We start from the raw sequence: 27,952 nt of genomic DNA, 5'->3' as shown, positions 1-27,952 counted from the left end.
GCCGGTGACTTCTGCGGCTGGCAGCCGGCCAGATAAAATGTCTGTCGGTCTGACAGACATTTTATCTGGTAGTGTATGCCCAGCATTAGGCCGATAACAAGGAAAAAGGAGGAAATCTACTTTTAGAGCATAGAGTGCACTCAAACAAGGGGGGGAACAAAGTATTATATTCATGGGTGTAGCAAATGCCCATCCCATTTACAGACACCTCCTTTGTAATAATGCAGCCTCTCAGTATGCTATGAGGTAATTTTCATACCTCATAAATAATTAGACAAGTATTTCAAACATGATATATTTTATTTTATTATAAAAATTTTATTATCATTGCTACATTTCCACTTTAGACTCTGAACTACTTACTGTGTGCGGGAACATTGATTTTCTAAAGAAACAGAGGGGCCTATTTATCAAGCAGTGAAAAGTGTGGAGAAGTGAACCAGTGGAGAAGTTGCCCATAGCAACCAATCAGCTTTCAAGTAACATTTATCAAGTGCAGTCTATAAAATAATAGGTAGGAGCTGATTGGTTGCTATGGGCAACTTCTCCACTGGTCCATTCCTCCATGCTTTTCACTGCTTGATAAATACACCCCAAAGTTCCAAAGCTGTATGCTAACGCTGTGACATATATACAGATGATTCACTGAACAGAGAGCTGTAGCGAGACACAGAACTTGGTGTAGTGCTGCTTCTTACTAGGTCTTCCAATTGCTGGTCTATTTCTTTCAGACGCATCTTCTGTTCCTGCAGCTCCCTTGTGTAACGTAAAACTTTCTCCCCGGGTACAGTTTCTGGATTCCCAAACTTGTCCATTAAAACTTCCTGCAAAGGAGGTGAACAGATGATAATATAACGGGGGTGTGTTGGATGATTCACATACGTATTACACTTCCTGTAGATGTGCGGTACTATTCTCCAGGCATCATTCAAAGTCACAGCTGTGTACAGTAACAAATGCAGCCATGTTCTTCTAATACAGTAAGTATATAGCAAGGACGTAATAGTGTAATAAACAAAAAAGTTCTAAGCCAGTTCCAGACCTTGTCCCCCATCTATCTGCCGTACATGGGATATTAATATTACAACAGACAGGATTAAAACTTAATTTGCAATGTGCCATTGTACTTAGAGCTCGATTCGGAGCCGCTCGCTAGATGCGTACACTCACACCCAGCGCATGCAAATTCGGCTAAGTGACGCCATGGCAGGCGATCGCACGGCAAGGCATAAGCACACCTACTATGTCCTGGCGTGCGATTGCTTTGTGTATGTAGACGCCCAACAGCCTCTCTAAAGACGCCCACTTGCGCACATCATCTCCAGGAAGTGTATGCAACCATCGGTACATCGGGTACCATTGGAAGCGAATGCAGCGCCTGAGGTTGACTGTACCCTGCCGCAAGCACTGCGAGCACTTCAGTGTGAAATACAACCCGGTGACGGTACAATGACGCTGCCTATTAATTATGTACGCCTCTGAAACGGCGTTAAGATGCTCAGGCACGCCTGCGTTCGCACCTCTAGTCCCCCGTTCCTACTAGCTTGCCCATGTTACCACCCACCAATGGCTTCTCCTGTCACTCACTCTGCTGGGCACTCGCACTGGTTCGCGCACTGCGATGCATATGCAGATTGTGAAAATTGGCCAGCTACAAGCGAACGCATCTTAGCGACAGTGTCTGAATCAGCTCCCAAAAATAACATTAATATTGATTTTTAAGAATATGTGTCTAAAAAAAAAAAAATTAATTATACATATTTTTGTTTTTAAAAAATCATGACGGATAAGTTTTAAATAGATGGTCGATTCAGAGATGGACGCAAATGCCATCGCAGCTTACAAAATTATGCTAATGACTCGCTCACCATCGCTTTGAGACGCCCACTGAAAGCATCTGCCATCCGCCGCTCACGTAAAAAAAGGCCCGGAAATATCGGAAACATCAAACGCAGATCAGGCGGCCATCAGCCGTCTGAGTAAGTCTAACATGCCACTACATTCTACATTGTACGGGTCAGGTTAGAGTATTACAATCTAAAATAAGATAACTGGTAAGATGGGAACTTCCATATCAGTGTGGGAGATAATTAGTGCATGCATCAAAGTTTCTGCAGTATCATGAGAGATATGTGGTATGTTTCTTAGATATACAGTATGAGTACTGAGTAAAGGATGAGGGATAGGGTTATTTTGCGTGCTGTCCGCAGTTATTGACCTCTCAGGGGGTTAAATTCTGCTGAATGGCGAGAATATTATTAGTTCAGTTTTTTAAATATTGTGTTTGATGTGGCAAGAGGACATCCATGTTGAAATGTCACAAGAGATATTCAGTAATGCGGCTAACACTGATGGGGAGATAGGCGAAGAGGATATTTATATGTCACTAAGTGTCTGCTCCAAGGCTTCTCACTGCCGAGCAGAAAGAAAATCGAAAGCAAATTTGTACAGACATTTTGGAACAAATTCAAGCACATTGGCATTTATTTAGATAAAGTTATGACCTGTGATGAAACATGGATCTTCTAGTTCAATCCTGGGACAAAACGCCAGTCCATGCACTGGAATACACCGTCATCACCAAGAATGGAGAAAGCACATCACAGCAAATCCAAATTCAAAGCATATTAACTGATTTATTTGACATCAGGGGTGCTATTTTGGAAGACTGGGTACCAGAAGGCACAACAGTGACTCAACATTACTACAAACATGTTCTAGTAACTTTGCGGGAAAGAATCAGAAGAAAGAGGCCAGAGTTGTGGGAAAATGGTTTCATCCTCCATCAGGACAACACACCAGCACAGACAGCTCTCTCTGTGATGCAGGCTTTAGCAGAGAAACAAATCGCAGTGCTAGAACACCCTCCATACTCGCCAGACCTAGCACCGTGTGACTTCTTTCTTTTCCCTAAAGTCACATCTGTACTCAAGGGACCCGTTTTGTATCAGTTACTGAGGTAAAGAAGAAAATGACGGAGCTGTTGAGACACCTGACAGATAATGAGCTACAGCGCGGCTCTGACCAATAGAAAATAAGAATGCAGCGGTGTGTGGATGTAGAAGGGGAGTACATAGAAGTAGAACGGAGTTAAAATGTACATGATATAATTAAACATAACATAGCATCAATCTCGTTATTTAATAGCCACACCTTGTATACACACACACACATATATTATATATACATATATATATATATATATATATATATATATATATATATATAGCATTCCCGCTAGGCTGTTTTAGCGGGGCGCTGCGCCCTGCCCTTCGGGAAGGTAAAAAGCGCCCTGCCCTCACCGCGCAGTGCACCCCTGCGGGTGCCGTCTTCACGCAGTGTCCAGCGTGTAGGGGAAATGTGCGGTGACCCGGTCACCGCCGGTGAATAGACGCTGGGCGTATGCCCCCGGCATCTATTCTACACGTCAGCAGCTCTTGGGGGCGCCTACGGCGCGCGAAGTAGTGCCCTCTCTAGCTCCGGCACCCTGCCTGCCGCCAGAGTGAACACGGTGTATATATATATATATATATATATATATATAATATACACACACACACACACACACAAATACATATGAACGTATATATAAAGTGAGAGAGAGAGATAGAGAGAGGTATGCCTTAGGTACTATTTGCTTCAAGCCCAGTCCAAAAGCTGTCGTGGGAGCATATAAAACAAAATTGTGATCCTCAGCCAGATAATAGAGGAGTTTCCTAGACTGACATCCCAGGTTGGGCAAGTGCACTAGGTTGTCATATGGTGCGTACACACGGTACGATCCATAATGATATCATTGTATGATCTCCCGAGTGTGCTGGACGATCGATATCGATCATCCAGCACACCACCAACGGCTATAGCGATCCGCTAACAACGATCGTGGGTCCATATAGTAACCTGGTAGATATCGACCAGGTTGGCCTGCATGCACGGGCAATGGACGATATCAATATCGTCCATACGTTCCCGCGCATCGCAGGTCATTGGACACCGAAAACGCACGATATGAATGATAACGATATGATCGATATTGTTAATATCGTCCACTTTAATCGTACAGTGTGTACGCACCTACAGATTTGAAACCCATGTGCTAAACAGTGTGTACTAAATTACGAGGTAATCAGCAAATATAAGTAAATCACACATCTAGAATGTTTCATTATTGCCACTATCTAATACATTCTCAAATAACATCTAAAGCTGCATACACACTGTACCATCTGTACAACCAACGATATCGCTGAACGATCTCCCTTGAACTTTCTGTAGTGCATGACAAACGTTATTGGGTGTACACACAGAGATATCTATGATAGATATCTCTCAGTGATGTCATCCTGTCACATCTCTGAACAGGCAAAACTTGACAATATCGTCCAAGTTGGCCAGCATGTACGGACAAGCATAGACATAGTCATCTTCCATGCAGGAACGTGCATCGTTGGCCGATTGTTCATCGTTCGCTGCATAAATATGAAAGATATGAACGATTTATTGTTGAACTATATTGTTATCTTTCATAGATATCATACCATGTGTACGCACCTTTACTGAATTCCCCTGAATGAATAGATATATTTTATGCAGATGAGAGTTTGGGGCCTCGGCGCTCTCCGGTAAAGGATGGGGGTAGCAATGGTGCCATTCGGCCAAAACAGGTTCTGGCTTGTGCAAAATTTTGAAAATTATACAAAACAAAATTAAATATCCTGTAACGCTGTCTAACTAATTACACATTGAAGCTAGAGATGTGCGGGTTCGGGTTTACAGTACTCGGTTCTTTTTTTCGCCACATTAGCGCAAGTTCGGATTTATCTTATTGGCTATCCAAAACATGTGAGAGCCGGATAGCCAATAAGATAAACCCGAACTAATCCAAAACTTGCGCTAATGTGGCGGAAAGAACAGAGTAAAACCAAACCTGCACATCTCTAATTGAAAGTATGACCTTATTCCATTAAAACTATTTTCTGATAGAGGACATTAAAAAGTGATTTTATAATATTTATTAAACTAAACGAGTCAATATAATGCAATCTGCAGACTTTTCTACAGCAGGGCACATACATAATGCTTGATGTACAGTATACTTAACATAACTTGAATTTATAGAGTTTGTTTGTATACAGGGAGAGAATTTTAACATTCTCATAAAAGGCAGAACGTGAAATGCCCCCTGTGACAAGCCTAGTTTTACCTCTGAGATAAATACACACATAATAGATTTTGCTGTCGTGGAATACAGACCTTTGTGGTATTTATCAATAAAGCTGCCAGTATTTAAACATCATTTAGAAGAGTGATACATGATACTGACCATATAATGAAAAACACACAGTAATCTGTTCCTGGTTAAAACGCATGTAAGTGAGGAGAGCCAATACATATACACTATATACATCATGTGCTAAAAGTTACAAGGCGCACAAAGAAAAAGTTTTCTTTCTATTTGGACAATTTCGATGAGGAATCCAAGCACTGGAAAATAAAGCACTGATAATATACATATAATGTGTGCTTTTGGTGTGAGATTTATTTCAAGTCATAAGCTGCACACGAGCTAGAAACCAGGCAGACATAAATCAAGTTTGCTAAAAGTGGAAGTCTCAAGTTAAACAGTATGTGGTGAGGGCTAATTGCATATTTGTGTAGATTTTCTGAAACACTTGTGTTCGCCACGAAATGACACGCATAAGGCTTAGATTACGGCTTTAAATATAACTTGGACAGCAAGGATTTGGCGTGTTTACTTCCTGTGAGAAGAATTACCTATAATTACTGTGCAAGTCGCACATCCCCAGTGTCTGCCAGTGAGACATCTGCACGAACTGACGTTACATGCAGAACCAGATCGGAATATTTACAGTTGATATTTGTCATATAACTCATATTATTCCTAGGCACTTGTTGCACAGAGAAGTGTGTGATAGGATTAAAAAAAAACAAAAACTGTCAGGTATCTCACACTCCCACGTCAATTTATTTCATCATGGGAAAAAAAAATGCTATGAAGCACGTAGAGAGTTTCAATATGAGCGGTGAGAGACTCCTTAACAGAGGGGCTTATGGAATCGGGTACGATTTGCAGCCGCTGCGGGAACTCCTGCGAGTTTTCCCGTATGTTTAAAGCAGGAATCATTTTAAAAGGTAAAAGACTTGTTCCCGCCACGGCTGCAGATCATACTAATCATACCCTATTACATAAGCCCCAGAGAATTCCAAATAGGCATTCTTTCGTCATATGGAAAATTAGGGTTATGATCAACTTCAGCTTCCATGTTTTTGTTAGTAAGCATAAAATCAGAACATCCAGGTGTGGTGACAGGTGGGAACCGGGTCTATAAATAAAGGACAAGTCTGCTCGGGATGACCATTCAATGTTTTAGTCACCATGTGGAATATCCACAGTATTGGGTGGGATCGGTATGGTTGAAATCCCGACGCCGGCAGTCCGAACAGCGCAGATCCTGACAGGGCAGGTAAGTATGCCCTGTCACCCCTAACCCTCCCTTAGGGGTGCCTAACCTCCCCCCCTAGTGCCTAGCCCTAACCTCCCCCCAGGGGTGCCTAAACCTAACTCCCCCTCCCCGCACCCTAAACCTAACCCCTCGGGGGGTGTCTAACCCTAACCTCCCCCCAGAGGTGCCTAACCCATCCTTCCCCTAGCCTAACCCTAACCATCTTGGGGGGTGCCTAACCCCAAGTCCTCCCGGGAGCCCCTAAACCTAACCCTACCCCCCCCCACGGCTGTCCACTCGCGACGCCCGGCTTACCTTCGTTCGGTATGCCTGGCGTCGGGATTTTGAGCGGGTGGAATATGATAGGCGTCGGGATTTTGACGCCTATCATTACTCCCATGCCGGGATTTTACAGTCGGGGAGTCGGCGGTCAGCATTTCGATCTCCGCCTTCTTGACTACATACCTATCCGGTGACAGGATAGAGAATAGGCCATTTTACAGGGTACATTAAAATCATTTGCCATCTTAAACTGGAGATGCTGCGACTTTGTACGTAGATGCTTGCATTTGCAAAGCCACACATGGGCTTCTCAATACATTTCCCGGTGGCAGCAACATTTGCATATTTTCGCACAGCAGCTGCATATGCGATGGGATTGCAGTTGCGATGGGATTAGCATCCGTCTCTGAATCAGGCCCACAGTTGGGGAAACCAGGTGACTGCAGGGTGGACACCTAGCATCTGGAAAACCCACTGGTGAGAAGGCTTTGTAATGTGGCCTTTCTTCTGGACAAAAGGAAACTGGAGAAGTATTGGATAAAGCACTAGTTCTATTTTTAAACTGACACGGAGACAACAGGGAGACTTCAGCACGTCCTCTCTGGGACTTTTGTTTCTCATTATACCAGTTGGGTCTAGGGAGGCACATCACTGCTAAGTGTTAGCCCGAGCTCGCCAGCCTGCCAAAAGTAGGGATACTATTAGACTTGGCCAGTGTCTGGTACGTAGAGAAGCAGGGGAGGTGGAATCTCAAAGGTGTTGGGTGCATAGATGTACGGTGAGGTCAATGGCTGGGGCAGCACACATGGAGATAGGTCTGAGTGCTGGGAGCCTGTCTCACCCCCTACTCACTGTAACTCTCCCCTCACTACCTTAAGCTTCAGTGTACATTGATTATCCTACCAGCATCACTGTCTCTTCTCTTGCTGCTGACTGAGCTCCAATCTCTAAACACCAGTGTACTTCCTGGTCACATGACACATCCAAGGTGTCCATTAGTGTTCAAGACACGCCCAGCATACTCAGAGGCATGCCTCTACTAGCTCTCTTTCTGTTCAGCTTACTGCCTGTGGTCTGGCCCCACCCCCACCTCTGCAAGCAGTGGCTGATTATACATTAGTGAGGCTGAGCTGTCGCTACCTCATTTCTCATCTCCCTTTAGTCCCAGGGAGCTCCACAAAGCTGGTGAGTGTGAACTATAAAGATAATTACAATAAAAAAAGAAGATGTTTATAAGTGATATATCTTCTTTGTATTACTCTAATAATTTTTATATTAAATCTCAGGAGTATGACAGGGGAGGTTCTGCCTCCCCTGGCTGCATGTCCCTGTTTGCGTGAGAGTCTTGGAGGACAGTGTCCCCTACAATTGTGCCATCAGAAAAGCTGGTTTATTTTTAGGTTACCCTGTATTATGTATATGAAAGCTGGTTATTTCAGTGTACTGTTTAATGATTAAACTAGAAACATCTCACCATAAACTATTTCAATTTTTACCTGTGTTTTTGTCTGAGCTATGAATCTTCTTCACATAAAGATACCTATGTTCTTAGTCCCTAGCAAGGGTCTGGGTGGCCCAGTCAGTTGTATACTGCGAGTACATCTGTCTTCCTTCCTTTTCAGCGACAACTGCAATAATACACATGTAAGTGTCTCTCCTAATTATTCCTGTTAATATTGAAGCACCATAGTCCAAGAGGCCTTTTCATCAAATAGCTCTAAGAAGATCGGATTTCCTAGTTCCTCTCTTCTCTATCGATGCCCAGGTCCCCAACAATACTGGCTGCCAGCATTAAGCATAGACATACCGCTTAGCCGGGGTCCTGTCAGAGCATGTGTGACCTGCTGTTATCGTTCCTAAATATGTATGGTAACTAGCATGGGGATGCTATCGCACAAAAGCACCTACGATGGCCACCACCAGTGATAGCCTTTATATTCTGAAGATAATGATAACTAGGGAGAATGGCAAAATTCTCACTTTGATAAATAGGCTCCTAAGAACGAGGAAATGAAGTGAGCATTCGATTATAAAGTAACAATATCGTCAGCATAACATATCTATAAAGCTGCATAAACACAGAACGACTTAGTAAATGAATGATTTTAGTAAATTATTTTCAATCATTTTTTCCAAGGGAAAAATGAACGAAAATCGTTTACTAAAACCGTTCATTTACTAAATGTAATTAACAACTTTTTTGAACTACAAACGATTTTTGCATATTCCCTTACTGAAAATCGTTGAGTTGGTCAGTCTGACTGAACTACAAACGTGAAGGCGCATGAACGGTAAGCGTTCATCGTTTTAACTCAGAAAGTGAACGATTTTTTCAACGATTGAACGATATCGTTATCGATAGTCGTTCAAAAAATCGTTGTGTGTGTATGCACCTTTACACTTGTGTTTTGTTGCCTACATTATCTCTCAAGCTTTAAAAGAGAACTACACACATTTTAGATGTTCAGTTCACCTAATTAATAATAAAAATAATAATATGTTTAGCATTTTATAGCGATTAGCTCTACTAATAAGCACAATTCTTCAGATTGCCTAGTTAATAACATGTTTTGCATTTTATGGTTATTCGCTCCATATACCACTTATTTCCGTCTGTCTGTTATTACCCTGTCTGTGTAGCTGGAGCTACGTAAATAAATGTTAATCCATAGTTAATAAATATATTGTGAGCTGGGGATTTCCGCCTACATGTATGAAATGAGTTTGGAAAAACAGTAGTTCTAGTAGAGTTTTCACCCCCCCATTAACTACTTTGCTGCCATTATAAAAGAGGGGAGTCTTCACTTCCAAACTATATGAACTAGTTATTGCCTGGTGATTGTATATCATCTGCAGACAATGGCCCCCAATTCTGCACAAAACATAACCTTTTCCAAAGATGGGGTGGAGGATGGAATGCCCAGATCTCCCCCCATCCTGGGTGAAGAAACAATCAGGGGCCCACTCACTTAGGGCTTCATTTAGAGGTGGAATCAATCTTTCCAAACCAGAAGAAAGCAACGCCGAATGAGTAGAGGGAAGGGTAGTGCAGCCACGATTGTTAGTCCTAGGTGCAGGGTGTGTATTACGTATCCCTAGATCATGGACCCCCAATGGGCCTTTGTGCACTGCACACCCTGCACCCATTATAGATACACCATTGCTGGAATCCTTAAATAGGAGTTCCTCATAAATCATGGAATGGGGACCAAAACGTCACTGGAAGAAGTGTGTATCCATTAAGCTCTTATGAGGCAGATTTGAAGCTAATAAAGAATATTATGTTACTCATCACTGGCATCACTATACCGCTTTCTGTGAAAACATGTTTTACCTGTATTGAATGTGTGGACGATACAGCTGAGTCACAATTACTGGGTACTATGGTCTCTTTAGCGCTGGAGAACATCTGCAGTTCCGCTTCTATTTTTGCCAACTCCTCCAGTTCCCCAGGTTCTGGGGTATACCCTTCCCCAGGCACAAGGCAAAGAGAATAATCCGCCTATAAAACAAAATGCATGTTACACCTTATTGCAGAAATGTGAATTTAAGTCCCAACATTTGTTTACAAATAATTGCTTCTTTGCATGTATGAGAAAGTATGTGGAAATTATCAGGTCCAAAGTTCTACTTCTTTAAAAGTAATATATTGATGTATAATATACTGGGCGACTTTTTACCCCTATAGACCTGGGATATGCTGGGAGGACGAGGTGGGGAAATTGCATCCTCTCAGCCTGCCCCCGGCTTTACAATGCCTCAATCTGCTACATTCTGCAGTGGGGAGGGGGCAGCAACAAAGAAATTCATCGCCTTTGCAAGCGCCCGGACTACCCGTTTCTCTGCAGTGGACAGATGTGGGAGACTGGTCTAGTCTCTTGGGAGCCCAGGAGAGCTCCCTGAAATGCACATTTTGGGAGAGTATGCAAGTATAATGTACAATCAGTGATGCAAGTAAAATAAATGAATTAATGGCACTATATGCGCAATCCTTGAATAATGGGCGTGGTCACACACAAGGAGAGGCGTGTCCACACAACACACTCCCGTTTCTCAGCACTCTGGAGTATGTCCAGTTAGAAATGGCCATTGGTATGGTGACCATCAATGGTTATCATCGATGGCAAAATAGCAAGTGGCCATCGATGGTAACCAACTATGCAATGCATGTCCATCGATGGTTTCACCAACCGATGGTAATCCCTGTTCTATGGCTGACTGGCCCGTGGGCCAATCAGAACCAGGAGGCGTGACCTCACGGGTGTCAGGGGCGGAGCTATGCTCCGTGTCTCTACACCATGTAAAAAAAAAAACATAACTATTCGGTTATGCTTTTCCATTGATGGAGGGAAACCCTCTGGTTCTCTCCCATCGATGGGAAAAAATTCAACATTGGACAAACCATCGATGATTATGAATCATCGATGGTCAATGGCCATCCCTATGCCCAGTGCTCCAGGAGCTGCTGGGCTTCCCTTGGTCACACACGAGCTAGTCTAGACGCTAATGGCGGCGGTAAAGCGGTCAGGCAGTACGGTGTATCCAATACCAATGTCTTAATGGTACGCCGTGACGGCCCATACTGCCTTACTTTAACCACTGCATACAATCAAAACCCACTACTTATTAGAGACCTCATGAGAGCAGCAGTATCAGCGCAATGGGGAGGTGTCAGCTTCCCAGCAAGCGGCACTTACGGCACGATTCAGAGATCTATGCTAAGGCCGCCGCCGCACATTGACACGCAACGACTGTGTGAAAATATGCACATGTTGCCGCTGCCGGGATTTGTATTGAGCTGCCTACCGACTAATCCAATCATCTGCATACAAAGTCACAGCATCGGTCACAGATCAGTCGATAATCGGCCTTCTGAGTAACCCTGTGGTTTGCGCAGAATGGCTGCGAGAACTGAGACGCAGGAGTAATTTTTTACTGCGTAGGGAATCGCAGTCACAGGCAGAGATATGCCTCGAAAACCACCATAACACTCCTGTGTTTGAGTCACCACCCCCTGTTGCCACCTACAAATACTCCCTGCCTGTCAATCACTGTGCGAATAAGTCTGCACTGGAGCGACATCGGTAATGAAACTGCAGTGCAACGCAGACCACCATTAATCGTTCAATTGCGTAAACATTGGCATTTTTTCAACCATCTCTGAATCAGGCCCTTAGTGCCTACTACTCCAAAATACCCCATAAGGAACTCCCGCCAGCGATTTAAATCCACAGGCTTTCCATCAAATTACCGAAATGAGACATGGTAATAACTTGTAGCTAATGTACGGAAATCTGGGACGGCTTTATGCTGCATATAAAGTTAATGACTCATAAACTTTGGCTGTTACTTTGCGTGTTCTAACTCCTGGCTCAGGCAGATGCATTCACTGCGATTTGCATGAATTCAGTGTGTATTACCTCTATGCATTAATTACATTCCCTTCATTTAGAGCCATACATTTGCAGTGAACTGCTAAGATCACAACGGGTCTTTCTGTATATTACATCAGCGCCTAATTACTATAACATGGGAAATCACACTTCTTTTTATTTATTATTGTTGCAGTACATTACCGTTCAACAGGTCTTTCTGTTTTATGAATGCATAATGTATTTTCTAAACATATTTTGTAAGGTGTTGTAACTGCTGTAGTGGGACTGTTAAGTTTCCTACACACTTTGCGATTTTTTTACACGATCTGACCGATTCCGATGCATTGGAACGACAGATCGTGTAAAAAATGCCCAAATCGTGAGTCCCCACTCACGATCACGATGCGCGTTCCCGCTGGTCGCACATCGCATCGTCGGATCTGCCGTGCAGTACAGCAGATCTGACAATCTAAGACCCGATGCACTGGAAAAAGTCTGGATGCAGGAGAGATCGTATGAAGATTGGACACCAAATCGTGTGCAGAGCTGCCGGGAGAGTTTCAAGGGAATTCATGCACGATGTTGGATCGTCAGCAAGTCGGTAAGTGTGTAGGCACCTTTAGTTTAGTTTTTTATACCCCTTTTCCACTGCTTTGCCAGGTCGCACCCGGGAAGATGCTCACGCGCACATCCTGGGAGCAACCCAGCTGAGACCCCTTACAGACAGGCGGCACTAATGCCGAGTCGATTACACCATCGGCGTCACATAATGAGCCGGTGCTTGTATCTCATCTCCAAGCGTCGGCTCTCCCCATACAGAGAACGGGACCTGGGTCGCATCGACCTGGGTTACCCGTTCACACTGCTTCATGAGCCGGGTTGAACCCGCGTTCAACCTTGCTCGTGACCAGGGTTGAAATGCCGGGTCACTCGATCCGGCTTATTCCAACCCTGACCTTTTACACTGTACAGTAACTCGTGTTGCTGCACGCTCATGTGCAATAAACCGGGCAATGTATATAACGCCAACTGAGACATTATCTTAAGTGACCAACTATATATTATGTAGCACTTCTTTGGCATTACTCAGAAATAAAACCCATTCTCAATCATTTTTAATTAGGTTCCTTTACAGTATAACATACACCGATCACCCGTAACATTAAAACCACCTGCCTAATATTGTGAGGGTCCCCCTCGTGCTGCCAAAACAGCTCTGACCCATCAAGGTATGGACTCCACAAGACCTCTGAAGGTATCCTGTGATATCTGGCACCAAGACATTAACAGCAGATCCTTAAAGTCCTGTAAGTTGCGGTGTAGGGCCTCCATGGCTCGGACATATTTTTCCAGCACATCCCACAGATGCTGGGATCGGATTGAGATCTAGGGAATTTGGAAGCCAAGTCAACACCTTGAACTCTTTGTCATGTTCCTCACACCATTCCTGAACATTTTGTGCAGTGTGGCAGGGCGCATTATCCTGATGAAAGAGGCCACTGCCATCAGGGATTACCGTTGACATGAAGGGGTGTACTTGGTCTGCAACAATTTTTAGGTAGGTGTTATGTGTCAAAGGAACATCTACATGAATGGCAGGACCCAATATTTCCCAGCAGAACATTGCCAAGAGCACCACACTGCCCTTGCCGGCTTGTCTTCTTCCCATAGTGCATACTGGTGCCACCTCTACCTCGCGAACCCGACCGTCCACATGATGCAAAAGAAAAAACATGACAGACCAGGCAAACTTCTTCCATTGCTCCAATGTCCAGTTCTGACGCTTATGTGCCCATTGTAGGCGCTTTCGCTGTTAGAGAAGGGTCAGAATGTGCGTTCTGACCGGTCTGTGGCTACACAGCCTCATATGCAACAAGCTGTGATGCACGGTGTGTTCTGGCACCTTTCTATCATAGCCAGCATTACCTTTTTCAGCAATTTGTGCTACAGTAACTCTTCTGTGGGATAAGACTAGATGAGCTAGCATTTGCTCCCACGGGCATCAATGAGTCTTCGGCGCCCATGACACTGTCGCTGGTTCACATGCTGTCCTTGCTTGGGCCACTTTTGGTAGGTACTAACTGGGGATGTGCAGGCTGGGATAGGTTCGAATTTGCACTCAGAGTTCGCATTTTTCCCTCCAAAACACGGGACTCGGAAAGAGGTAAAACGTCATCTTACATGGACAACATCATCATTGCTGGACTTTTGTCCAGGAATGATGATGTTTGTCCATGCAAGATGACGTTTTGCCTCTTTCTGAGTCCCGTTTTTTGGAGGGAAAAATCAGAACTCGGCGTGCAAATTCGAACCTATCCCAGCCTGCACATCCCTAGTACTAACCACTGCATACTGGGAACACTCCACAAGTCCTGCCATTTTGGAGATGATCTGACCCAGTCGTCTAGCCATCACAATTTGGCCCTTGTCATATTCGCTCAGATCCTTACGCTGCCCAACTTCAAGAACTGAGTGTTCACTTGCTGCCTAATATATCCTACCCCTTTGACAGGTGCCATTGTGACGAGATCATTTAAGTTATTCACTTCAGCTGTCAATGGTAACGTTATGGCTGATCAGTGTATGTATTTCACCTGACTCTTGATGACCTAAATAGGTTCGGATTTCGAGTCACAGTTACCAAATTAGTACTGTAACGGATGTTAAACTATTTGCTCTAGGATTTTACAATTTGGTGACACTGGCTAAGGGCCTGATTCATTACCAATCGCATCTGTGATTACGCATGCAGACGGCATTCATGCATCGCAATGCGAGTGCGCAAATGTCTCACTGCGGTCACACTGTGATTGTTGTGTCTACGCGGACCTATCGCAAAGTGATTGACAGGAAGTGAGAGTTTGGGGAGGCGAGAAAGGGGGGGGGGGAAGGGTGATTGGCGAAATGCAAGCGTGTCAGTGCGTTTGAGCGCCGTTACAGGGGCGAGCATAAATTAGCCACTGCGATGCCATACACAGCTTGGGATTTCACAGCGTGCGACGACATTAGCAATTCCTGAGTAAGGTCAGACCTTGTGCAAGTGTGCGTGAGGCTGCGATGGTACTCCATGTTACTAATGGTTTCGCAGACTTGCTAAGTATTACGGATGTGTGAAAGGTAAAGTGGGCGTCTTTGTGTTTGGCTGCGATTGCGATCATTAGCATATTTTCGCAGTGAGACTGCGTGCGATTACGGAGCTGCGATCGCAATAGCGATCTGTAATGAATCAGGCCGTAATGCCAGGCAATGAAGGTGACTAGTTTCTATCTTTGTGAAGATATCCTGTGGAGAAGAAACGCGTAAGGCTTGAGGATAACAGGAAGCCCAACAAGTGGACCGAGCCGTAATAAAGGTCCACACCCGATCAAATCGAGCTATTGGCACCAGCGGAATATATTTTTTCCTACGGATTATTTTAATGGAAGTATCCAGCTTTTGATCTATCCATTTAATAATTACCCAGAGGGACTGATAACTTATTCTGTCTGTGTGTGACAACAATTTGGACGAATCACTTTTACAGTGGACAGGACATATTACAAGTACCAGACATGTGGTATATTTATATATCCTGCCGATGGGAAGTAGTTAGTTTGTCGTGGGTGGATGCTGTCGACAGTCATTATGTCGGCAGCATTACATCGACAGGAGACTGCTGACACTGCTGTAATGTGATATAAAGCATTGTAACAGTGTCAACATTATAAATGCAAACAATCATTATCCAGCTATAATGCTGACACTGTTACAATGCATTAAATAACATTACAACAGTATCAGCAATCTGCCGTCGATGTAATGCTGTCGACATTTTGACTGTCAACAAACCATATGTATCCCTTTGTTGACAGTTTAACTTCATGTCGAAAGAGAGACGCAGGGGGAGGGATTCAAATAGGAGGAGATAGCATTATCACTGCACTGAATAGCTCGATGCCTGGATTTTACAAATGTAAGCGAAAATAAATGTGTACGCTTACATTTAGTGATGACGAAAGGAATCAGTATGATAACCCGGCTGCCGCATGGCCGGGAGTTTGAATCCCGGCAGCGGCAGCCCGAAAAAACAGCAAAGCCCGGCAGCGGAAGCCCGACAGCGCTGGTATACCTGACGAATGAGCCCCAGAGTTTAAAAAAAAAATGAAAACAGATTTTAATATTCATTTACAGCACTGTCTTTTTTTATATTTGTTTCCCCCCTGGCTAACAGTAGCAATTAAGGTAAACTGCATTCACTACTGAGCTATCAATACCGAACGGTCAGCGTGGATGCCATGCAGTGAGATCCATCGTCACCTCTGCAATGAATGCGCTTTGTCTGTCAGCCAGGATGAGATAACGATCACAGACAGAAGCAGATGAGGTTGACTAAACCTTGAACTTGGTAGATACTGGGGCACGGAAGCCTCGCAGTTCTATTAAGAGATGATGAAGTCTCACAGGAGTCAACTTGGAAAGTGATTACAGTATAATCAAAACTGTTTTGCACATACAGAAAATACAATATAGCCCAATAAAATATGTACATAAAATGGGGAAAAACTTATTTTAATGTGGCTTTTAGCTAAAATGAAAACAATATCTTCCACATTTCTAGGACTGACCGCTACGTCATCATCACTCCAGCCATCTTGAATATCCCCCAGCAGCTGCTCCAGTCGTAATTTTTCGTCATCCATGAGAAGCACTTGGGAGCTGGCGTCTTTCGCTAGCTGTAATATAAACAGTCCGTCAGATCTCATTAGTGCTTGGCTACAACTGAATGGTCATGCGAGTACTGCCAACAATAACAGGGCTTTTTACATCACATTTAACAGGAGCCCTTACACGATTTGCTTCCCCACATCTTAAATTAGTAATCACAGAACAGTTCCACAAACAAAGGAGACACCAGGGCCCACTGTATAGAACTAGTGTATTTATCTCCTCACTATTTCTCCAATGTCTACAGTTCATGTTAATAATATATTACCTTCTTCAGCAATGAAAGACCGATCCTCAAGGCATGTCTACAGCATGCTGCCTAGAACTGTGTGACCTCATCTAAGGAAGCCAAATTATAGGGAGTAGTTCCCTTTCTATAGAAGACTTTGGCCGTATATTTTACTTGGTTCAAAAGATGAATGTGAGGGAACCTCCTATAACAACATTATGGGAGATTTTATTTTAAACTGAAACGATCTTTCAAAACGCAATGATCCTGACCTCGCCATAGACTCCTGGCCGAGAGCTGTCCTTTGGAAATAGGACAAAACTGTGTCTTAAATAAATATAAAACAAGACTTTCTTAAGATAGATGAAGTATGTTACTCTCTCTGAGCTCCCTTGAGATATGTGGTTTTATCTGCACAAAACAGCTGTTGGCAAAGGACTTTTCTTGTCTGTCACTCGCTCTGTCAAGATGTGAGGCTGGTGTCTATTTGTATAAAGCATTGTGTGTGGGTGCAGTGGATCCGTACTCCCTAAGCGATCCCTCCTGTTAGCTGGAATAGGGATTACATGCAACACTTGACTATTGCAGAAAGAGATCTGACATGTGCAGTACGGCTCCAGGACGTGCGCAGATCTGCAAACATCGGAGATGTACGGAAATATAGAATGACGTACAGCTCTAAATTACCAAATCATCTCATGTGAACTGCAAGACTAATGTATCCAACACTAATAACATCTCTGTGTTATATAGATCTTACCTCAATGTTCCTTTGAATGAAGTCTACTCCTTTCTTACCGCCTTTATTATTCTTTTGATTCCTTCTTTCATGCGATATTTGACTGCTGTTTAATAAGTCACTTATTTCGCTGCCAGAAACATTACCTAAAGACAGATGCAGAGATGGCTGCAAATACATTTCCGACAGCTGTAATACTACACTACAAACTAGATAACACTGGGTATAATATAGCACATAAATATAACACCCATGGCTAATGTATAATAATCATGTAGGCTGAAACCAATGCCAATCATGTTAGTGTTCATTCATACAGATTACCCCGATTAGTCTAATGCAGGCTTAGGCTATGAGCAGCTCTTATTGTTGAACTGCAGGCAGGGCCAGATTTAGGCAAAGTGGGGCCCTGCCCCATTAAACACAGACCCCTATTGTTTTCTATTATATAGGTTATAAGCAAAGCCAAAAATAAATATTCACGCGCTCAACTTAAATCTGAATGCAATAAAAGCCGATTACTGTCCTTGTGGAATGTCCCTTGCACTATATAAATATGAGATACGATTTTGATCAAACATTTTTTGGTGCCAAGGATAAGCGCTGACAACAGTTGTTCTTTTTTTTTGTATTCATAACTTGAGCTGGTTTTAAAAATCAACCTTCTTGGCCCAATTAAACCTCCTGTGCAATGAGATAATTGCACAGGATTTGAACTGCATTGCACTAATATCTGAAACGCAAATTGAGTGGAGAAAGTTGCAAAAACCGAGGAGCGTATCCACTAGCAGATAGTGGAAAGACAGTACGATTACAACATTGTAATCGTTCAGTCGTTCCCCATCCCCTGCAGTGCAGTGCCTACACTGAACGATATGTCGTTCAGGGTAGGCACCCTCCCTCATCCCTGAACATGGCCAACATGACGTTATCGGCAGATTGACTGGCATGTTCAGGCAATGATTGATGTCGGAAACGACCAGCGGTAGCACGCAGCGCTGGTCGTTTCCGACATTTTGATGCCCGATTTGTGCACGATTAATGAGCGATTGAACGATAATAATATCGTTTAATCACTCTTTTTAAATCAGCAAGTGGATACCCACCTTTAGAAGCAATACTTCATATTTCTGTAGTGCTAGCTAGATTCAATTGTTACTTCAAGGATAAGCACCGACAACAACTCTTTTTTTATACATGTAAACTCCAATCCTCAATTACCCCCAACAGGTCATGTTTTCAGGATTTTCTGTATGTACTGTAGAAACAGGTGGGATTAATATCTGATGTAGCAAAATAAATTAACTCTCCTGTTTCTGCAGACAGAAATCCTGAAAACATGACTTGTTAGGGATATTTGATGATTGGACTTGAGGACCCTTGCTGCAGATGATACCTGTAAGTAGAGATAAGCGGTTCGGTTATGACTCTGTTCTTTTCGCCAAATTAGCACGGATTGGTTCGGATTTATCTTATTGGCTATCCAAAACACGTGAGAGCCGGATAGCCAATATGATGCCGTTTTTGAGATCGGAACATAACCGGGTAAAACCGAACCGCTCATCTCTACTCGTAAGTGGCCCTTAGTGCAAAGAATTAGAAAACAGCTTTCGGGTCAGACACTGGTGCACTATAGGTTCTTATAGAACTGGTGCACTTCTAGGTTCTTATATTCTTACAAATATTTGTAAAAACGTAGCACTCAGCTCCAACAGTTAACAGCCATTATATGCTGAGCATAATATGTACAGCCAAGTGTAATATGCACAGTCATATTTATAGCAAATTGCAGGCACTGACCCTTGTTGGTTGTCACTTGCTGCTATTTAGTAGGGATGTGCGGGCTTGGACAAAAGTCCATGAAGGATAACATTTTGCCTCTTTTTAGCGGGGAAAAATAAGAATTTGGCGGGAAAATCCGAAATAATCCGAGACCGCACATCCCTACTATTTAGTAAAAAGCTTCCCACCACCAAGACCCTGAATAATCTGCTAGCCTATTGGTTGATTGAACTGACTGCTATGTGAGATATCGGTATGAGGACGAGTAGGGTTGGGTCAGTAAGTGGGTGCAAGTAGTTCGATCAGCAGCAAAAGTTGCCTATAACTTAAAAAAAAATAAATAAATAATAATAAAATGAAGAAGCTTGGGCCCCTGCTCAGAACATTGGGTAATTGTCTTGCTCAGTGGTTCCCAAACTTTCTTTAATCACGGCGCCCTAGAGTATATTTCACGGCACCCCTAGGCCGAAAGTTTCTTATTGAGTTCAGAAAAAAATATTAAAATGAAGTAAATTGTGTTTAGATGTCATCCTTATGTACAGTTATGTGCTGGGGGACAGGGTTATGCTTCTACTACACATATTTTAGGATAGCCAGCCCCCAGCACTGGTTTTGCCCATCACATCAACCATAAATAATTTGCTTTGGTCCTGGACCACTAATCTGTGGCACCTGCATCCTGTTTGGGAACCACTGGCCTAAGCTTGACTATTAAAGTGTAGATAAAACATATTTTATTACAGTAGGTAGCAGTTTGGATTTTCTTTAGGCCTCCCTCATATGTTAAGTGAGGTAACGCTGCGTCTAATGAATTTTCTATATATTTGTCTTGCTGCCTGGGGTCAAAAAAGGATTAAAGATTCTCAATGCATGAGATTAGTAAATACCAAGTAGTCCTGATCAGGCTGACAAATGGAGGCGGTTACCTTGTGAGGTATCTGGGTCAGCAGCACAGTCTTCAGGAGGAAGTTGAGTTGAAAACACTGGAGGAAATGCTCTCTCATAGACAGTGATATCTGCTGAGCAAGGAATGAGACGGTCAGAATGTACAGTAGAATGCCATAACCTGTAATATGATAAACTCTGACGTAATCTTGCTTTAGGACTGACCGATTCATTATGGATCGCTATTGCCATTACGCACGCAGATGGGCGATTATTGCGCACTGTGCATGCTGCGCGAAGGCAACACTGCGATCGCACTGCAATCACGGAGACCACGCAGTGTGATTGACAGACAGTTTGAGGATGGTAGTGGGACGGTGGACGGAGAAATGCGGGCGTGCTTGACCGCTTGAACGCTGTTTCATGGGCGAGCATAAACTAGCCATTGCGATGGCATACGCAGCTTGTGTACTCACTGCGTGCAGCGAAGTTAGCAATTTAGGGTCAGGGCTGCTGTAATTCTGCATGAGGGACCGATGGTACTCGTTGTTACTGATGTTTATGGCGGTTTGCTGGGTATTATGGACGTGAGATAGTGGAAGGCAGTGGGCTGGAGGTGCGACAACTTTGCGATTACAATCATTAGCATATTTTCGCAGCAGACCTGCGTGCGATTACAGAGCGGCGATTGCATAAGCGACCCTTGATGAATCAGGCCTTACAATATATCCAGTGGTCAAAGCGGGAATTTAGAAGTGGGGTAGGCTAAATTTACCCGAGTGTCCGCCAAGCTAAAAAGCATTAGCGAATTTGATTGGTTTAAATTTATTGTAGCCCTAATTTTAAATGCTTTTTTACACTATATAATAAAATATAAAGATGCAAATCCACTTAATAGGCACTTAATAGGCGTGATGCAGCGTTGAGCACAAGTCGGACGGAATTGCGCCCGTATGAGTGCAACGAAACTAAATGCATGCAGTCACCCTTATGCACAGTTGTACGAATCTCTCCTACCAGGCATCACCTATGTGGTGTCACAGCTGTCATCATTAACAGGGTGCCTACCTAGGGTGCAAACGATCTGACTGAAAACAGGCGTAAGTATGCATACACATAACTCTAAATTGTCAACAATTCCATCCTCTCACTGTCACTAACTTAGCCTACATATGAACACCTCATTACCAACCAGTTACACCCCTCCAGCCCCAATGTGACTCAGCATCGCTATAGCTGGGTACCCTCAGCTCCAGAGCATACGCAGTGAGAAAATGAGAAACGGTTTTGCGTCCAACTCTGTATAAGCACTAACGCGTCTTTGTAATTTACTAAATAGTGTAAAAAGCAGATCCAATTATGGCTTTTCCCCATGTCATACATACACATGGGTTACACAGGCAGTCATATATACACCTTCCCCATGTCATAAATACACATGGGTTACACAGGCAGTCATATATACACCTTCCCCATGTAACATATACACATGGGTTACACTGGCAGTCATATATACACCTTCCCCATGTCATAAATACACATGGGTTACACAGGCAGTCATATATACACCTTCCCCATGTCATAAATACACATGGGTTACACAGGCAGTCATAAATACACCTTCCCCATGTCATAAATACACATGGGTTACACAGGCAGTCATAAATACACCTTCCCCATGTCATAAATACACATGGGTTACACAGGCAGTCATATATACACCTTCCCCATGTCATAAATACACATGGGTTACACAGGCGGTCATAAATACACCTTCCCCATGTCATAAATACACATGGGTTACACAGACAGTCATATATACACCTTCCCCATGTCATAAATACACATGGGTTACACAGGCAGTCATATATACACCTTCCCCATGTCATAAATACACATGGGCTACACAGGCAGTCATAAATACACATGGGTTACACAGGCAGTCATAAATACACCTTCCCCATGTCATAAATACACGTGGGTTACACAGGAAGTCATATATACACCTTCCCCATGTCATAAATACACATGGGTTACACAGGCAGTCATATATACACCTTCCCCATGTCATAAATACACATGGGTTACACAGGCAGTCATATATACACCTTCCCCATGTCATAAATACACATGGGTTACACAGGCAGTCATAAATACACCTTCCCCATGTCATAAATACACATGGGTTACACAGGAGGTCATATATACACCTTCCCCATGTCGTAAATACACATGGGTTACACAGGCAGTCATATATACACCTTCCCCATGTCATAAATACACATGGGTTACACGGGCAGTCATAAATACACCTTCCCTATGTCATAAATACACATGGGTTACACAGACAGTCATATATACACCTTCCCCATGTCATAAATACACATGGGTTACACAGGCAGTCATATATACACCTTCCCCATGTCATAAATACACATGGGCTACACAGGCAGTCATAAATACACATGGGTTACACAGGCAGTCATAAATACACCTTCCCCATGTCATAAATACACATGGGTTACACAGGAGGTCATATATACACCTTCCCCATGTCATAAATACACGTGGGTTACACAGGAAGTCATATATACACCTTCCCCATGTCATAAATACACATGGGTTACACAGGCAGTCATATATACACCTTCCCCATGTCATAAATACACATGGGTTACACAGGCAGTCATATATACACCTTCCCCATGTCATAAATACACATGGGTTACACAGGCAGTCATAAATACACCTTCCCCATGTCATAAATACACATGGGTTACACGTGCAGTCATATATACACCTTCCCCATGTCATAAATACACATAGGTTACACAGGCAGTCATAAATACACATGGGTTACACAGGTAGTCATAAATACACCTTCCCCATGTCATAAATACAAATGGGTTACACAGGCAGTCATAAATACACATGGGTTACACAGGCAGTCATAAATACACATGGGTTACACAGGCAGTCATAAATACACCTTCACCATGTCATAAATACACATGGGTTACACAGTCAGTCATAAATACACCTTCCCCATGTCATAAATACACATGGGTTACACAGGCAGTCATATATACACCTTCCCCATGTCATAAATACACATGGGCTACACAGGCAGTCATAAATACACTTGGGTTACACAGGCAGTCATAAATACACCTTCCCCATGTCATAAATACACATGGGTTACACGGGCAGTCATAAATACACCTTCCCCATGTCATAAATACACATGGGTTACACAGTCAGTCATATATACACCTTCCCCATGTCATAAATACACATGGGCTACACAGGCAGTCATAAATACACATGGGTTACACAGGCAGTCATAAATACACCTTCCCCATGTCATAAATACACATGGGTTACACGGGCAGTCATAAATACACCTTCCCCATGTCATAAATACACATGGGTTACACAGTCAGTCATATATACACCTTCCCCATGTCATAAATACACATGGGCTACACAGGCAGTCATATATACACCTTCCCCATGTCATAAATACACATGGGTTACACAGTCAGTCATAAATACACCTTCCCCATGTCATAAATACACATGGGTTACACAGGAGGTCATATATACACCTTCCCCATGTCGTAAATACACATGGGTTACACAGGCAGTCATATATACACCTTCCCCATGTCATAAATACACATGGGTTACACGGGCAGTCATAAATACACCTTCCCTATGTCATAAATACACATGGGTTACACAGACAGTCATATATACACCTTCCCCATGTCATAAATACACATGGGTTACACAGGCAGTCATATATACACCTTCCCCATGTCATAAATACACATGGGCTACACAGGCAGTCATAAATACACATGGGTTACACAGGCAGTCATAAATACACCTTCCCCATGTCATAAATACACATGGGTTACACAGGAGGTCATATATACACCTTCCCCATGTCATAAATACACGTGGGTTACACAGGAAGTCATATATACACCTTCCCCATGTCATAAATACACATGGGTTACACAGGCAGTCATATATACACCTTCCCCATGTCATAAATACACATGGGTTACACAGGCAGTCATATATACACCTTCCCCATGTCATAAATACACATGGGTTACACAGGCAGTCATAAATACACCTTCCCCATGTCATAAATACACATGGGTTACACGTGCAGTCATATATACACCTTCCCCATGTCATAAATACACATAGGTTACACAGGCAGTCATAAATACACATGGGTTACACAGGTAGTCATAAATACACCTTCCCCATGTCATAAATACACATGGGTTACACAGGCAGTCATAAATACACATAGGTTACACAGGCAGTCATAAATACACATGGGTTACACAGGCAGTCATAAATACACCTTCACCATGTCATAAATACACATGGGTTACACAGTCAGTCATAAATACACCTTCCCCATGTCATAAATACACATGGGTTACACAGGCAGTCATATATACACCTTCCCCATGTCATAAATACACATGGGCTACACAGGCAGTCATAAATACACATGGGTTACACAGGCAGTCATAAATACACATGGGTTACACGGGCAGTCATAAATACACCTTCCCCATGTCATAAATACACATGGGTTACACAGTCAGTCATATATACACCTTCCCCATGTCATAAATACACATGGGCTACACAGGCAGTCATAAATACACATGGGTTACACAGGCAGTCATAAATACACCTTCCCCATGTCATAAATACACATGGGTTACACGGGCAGTCATAAATACACCTTCCCCATGTCATAAATACACATGGGTTACACAGTCAGTCATATATACACCTTCCCCATGTCATAAATACACATGGGTTACACAGGCAGTCATAAATACACATGGGTTACACAGGCAGTCATAAATACACCTTCCCCATGTCATAAATACACATGGGTTACGCAGGCAGTCATATATACACCTTCTCCATGTCATATATACACATGGGTTACACAGGCAGTCAAAAAACAGAGATGGAGCATAACATCCAGTAGGTAGAAATCTGGCTCAATCAGTAGAGTGCCTGGCTGCTGCATATTAGTACTCCAGGTTTGTTCATTCTGCTGAGAGGAGTAAAGTTTTACCCGAACGGTTTTAGGTGGATTGATTTCAACCTTACATTGTGTCTCTATTACTGACCTAGTAGACATGTTTCTGGAGACCAAAATGAACGGAGACCTATATAAATGACTCAGGGCCTGATTCAGCAAGGAACGCAGATGCTAATACACACGCTTCATTGCACGTGCGCGAACCAGGCACTGCGATCGCAGTGACTACGCAGACCCATCGCAGAGTGATCGACAGGAAGTGCCGTTTGAGGGTGGTGACGGGGGGGTTGGTTGGCCGAATGCAGGCGTGCCATTTCAGGGGTATGCCACTACGAAGCCAGAGCAGTATGAGGCCTCATAGCGTAAGGTCAGGGCTTGTGCAACTCTGCGTATGGGTCAGATGGTACTCGATTGTACCGATGGTTTCGCTATTTGGCTAAGAATTATGGATGTGCGTATGGTAAAGTGGGCGTTCTTATGACATCGCTGAGTTTGCATTGCGATCGCAGTGATTTGGCTTGCTGTCGCTGTTGAACTCCGTGCGTATGCGGTGTTGCGATATGTAGTTAATCAAACCCTCAGTCACTATGTCTTCAGCATTTAAAGCAAATTTGACTATGACAATTACCAAATGGTGAGAAAGAGATGTATACAGGCTCACATCAATCACTGATTGTAACTATAAAAGGTGCACTGCTTATATTAGGGTACAGTTAATTTAATATTCACAGTAATTCTTCAAATTTAGGATTAATACCACCTTGGACCCTGTGTGGTGCTTATGGGTCTACCTCAAACATATTTTTCCTACTGTGAACTTTTTGGTACCCACTGCATTGATCACACAGGAGGAGATAGCTACTCTGGCAGTTTGTCCTGTTAGATACCACACAGGGTGTACCCAGCTTGCTGAGACTAAACTAATTAATCGCGTCTCCTCCTCTATGTCTCCTCCATCTTTCCTTGCAGTACAAGAGCGAAAAGAATATGTGGTCAATCAAATAATGGATTCTCATGTGTCTTAAGCCGCATACACACTAGACGATAAATTGGGCGATATAAGCGATAATGATATTGTTATCGTTCATCGCGTTCGATATCGTCCAGTGTGTATGCAAGATATCAACGATGCGGATCATTAACGATGTCCTTCATCGCCCGTACATGCAGGGCAACTTGACATTATCGTCAGGTTATGCATGTTCAGGGATGAGGGAGGGTGCCGTCACTGAACGATATAGTTAACGATATCGTTCGTCGTGCATGCTCAATGTCGTTAACGACATTGAGCCTGGCAGTGCAGGGGAAACACTTAACGATATTGCTCATGGAGCATATCGTTAAGTGTGTATGCGGCTTTATTCAATTCCTCTTGGACTGGAAAGGTTATGGACCCAAGGAGTCCACCTGAGTCAAGATGTTTATGCAACTCATCTTCTCAACTGTTCCAATTTAGGAAGCGATGTTCAGCCGCACAGAGATATTCCTAGTACAATAGGCTGAATTGAATCTACCTAGTTCAGGACAGGCCACACCACACCCAGCAAGATCAATAGTTCTTCCCTCACATCCCATAGAGGAGCCCATGAAACACTGCTCCGCCTACATTAATAGGAACATAACTGCACAGCTGTAAATTGTGATGATGTTCTGCGTCACACTGCCCTGGAATAGAATTGCCTCCTTAGTGCTGGTAAAATGCTGTACGCAGACCATTCTCGCAGAAAGAAAGTGTAAATAGTGTTGTTTTAGGAGGGTGATCAAGATCCACATGTAGCAGCACAAATCTCACTTGAACTCATTGGAATTTACAGAAAACTAGTTTCAAATGTTCTTTTTCTATTATTTTTATAAGGATACAGTAAAACCGCTCCAGCTTAATAATCTATAGCAGCAATCTAGTTCATAAAGTAAAAAGAGGAAATGAGAAACACGGATGGTTTTTTACTAAACTAGTACATTTGAGGTTAGGAGAATAGATCCACAGTGGAGCGTAGCAGACTTGCACCATTTTGGTATTAGGCCAGGACTGGCTCTTTTACAAAAATCTGCTTACATGCTTATCCGGTGAGCTTATAGCTGGAGACAATCTGGATTGCTCATCCGAGGTTGAAAACCTGAGGTAACATACTTAAACTGCTGCTAACCCTTTCAGGTAATCCAGTCTCATATTATAACGCGATGCTATACCATTCGTAAATTCAGATGGCCAACCATGGTCAACACTTTTATTTATTTATAACCATTTTTTGATGTAGCGCCAGACAGTGTGTGTAAAAGCTCACACACACTAGACGATATGCTCCATGAGCAATATCGTTAGTGTTTGGCCTTGATCTCCCAGGAAAACGCCATTGAGCCAACACACTGAACGATATCATTAACAATATCGTTCAATGA

The 27,952-nt window shown here is 43.1% G+C and overlaps 1 protein-coding gene across 2 annotated transcripts in view; it reads right to left on the bottom strand.

Moving 5' to 3' along the window:
• Positions 1 to 567: 567 nt before the first annotated feature.
• The window catches only part of FSIP1 (fibrous sheath interacting protein 1), a 66,740-nt gene continuing 39,355 nt past the window's right edge, over positions 568 to 27,952 (bottom strand). The window contains exons 7-12 of one of the 2 annotated variants that reach the window (XM_088465343.1): positions 20,502 to 20,594; positions 17,815 to 17,939; positions 16,726 to 16,833; positions 10,081 to 10,248; positions 8,243 to 8,374; positions 749 to 824 (exon numbers count right to left, since the gene is read on the bottom strand). In XM_088465343.1, the coding sequence (XP_088321469.1) occupies positions 8,273 to 8,374; positions 10,081 to 10,248; positions 16,726 to 16,833; positions 17,815 to 17,939; positions 20,502 to 20,594 (596 nt within the window). In that variant the 3' untranslated portion in view covers positions 749 to 824; positions 8,243 to 8,272. Of the gene's footprint in view, positions 825 to 8,242; positions 8,375 to 10,080; positions 10,249 to 16,725; positions 16,834 to 17,814; positions 17,940 to 20,501; positions 20,595 to 27,952 lie in introns of both variants that reach the window. The other variant, XM_088465342.1, reaches the window with a different exon arrangement.

The sequence above is a fragment of the Taudactylus pleione genome, unplaced genomic scaffold (genome assembly GCF_031769625.1).
Source record: "Taudactylus pleione unplaced genomic scaffold, aTauple2 ptg001956l, whole genome shotgun sequence".
Classification (NCBI taxonomy): domain Eukaryota; kingdom Metazoa; phylum Chordata; class Amphibia; order Anura; family Myobatrachidae; genus Taudactylus; species Taudactylus pleione.
Note: the sequence above shows the minus strand (reverse complement) of the source record. Positions and strands in the feature narration are given on the sequence as shown.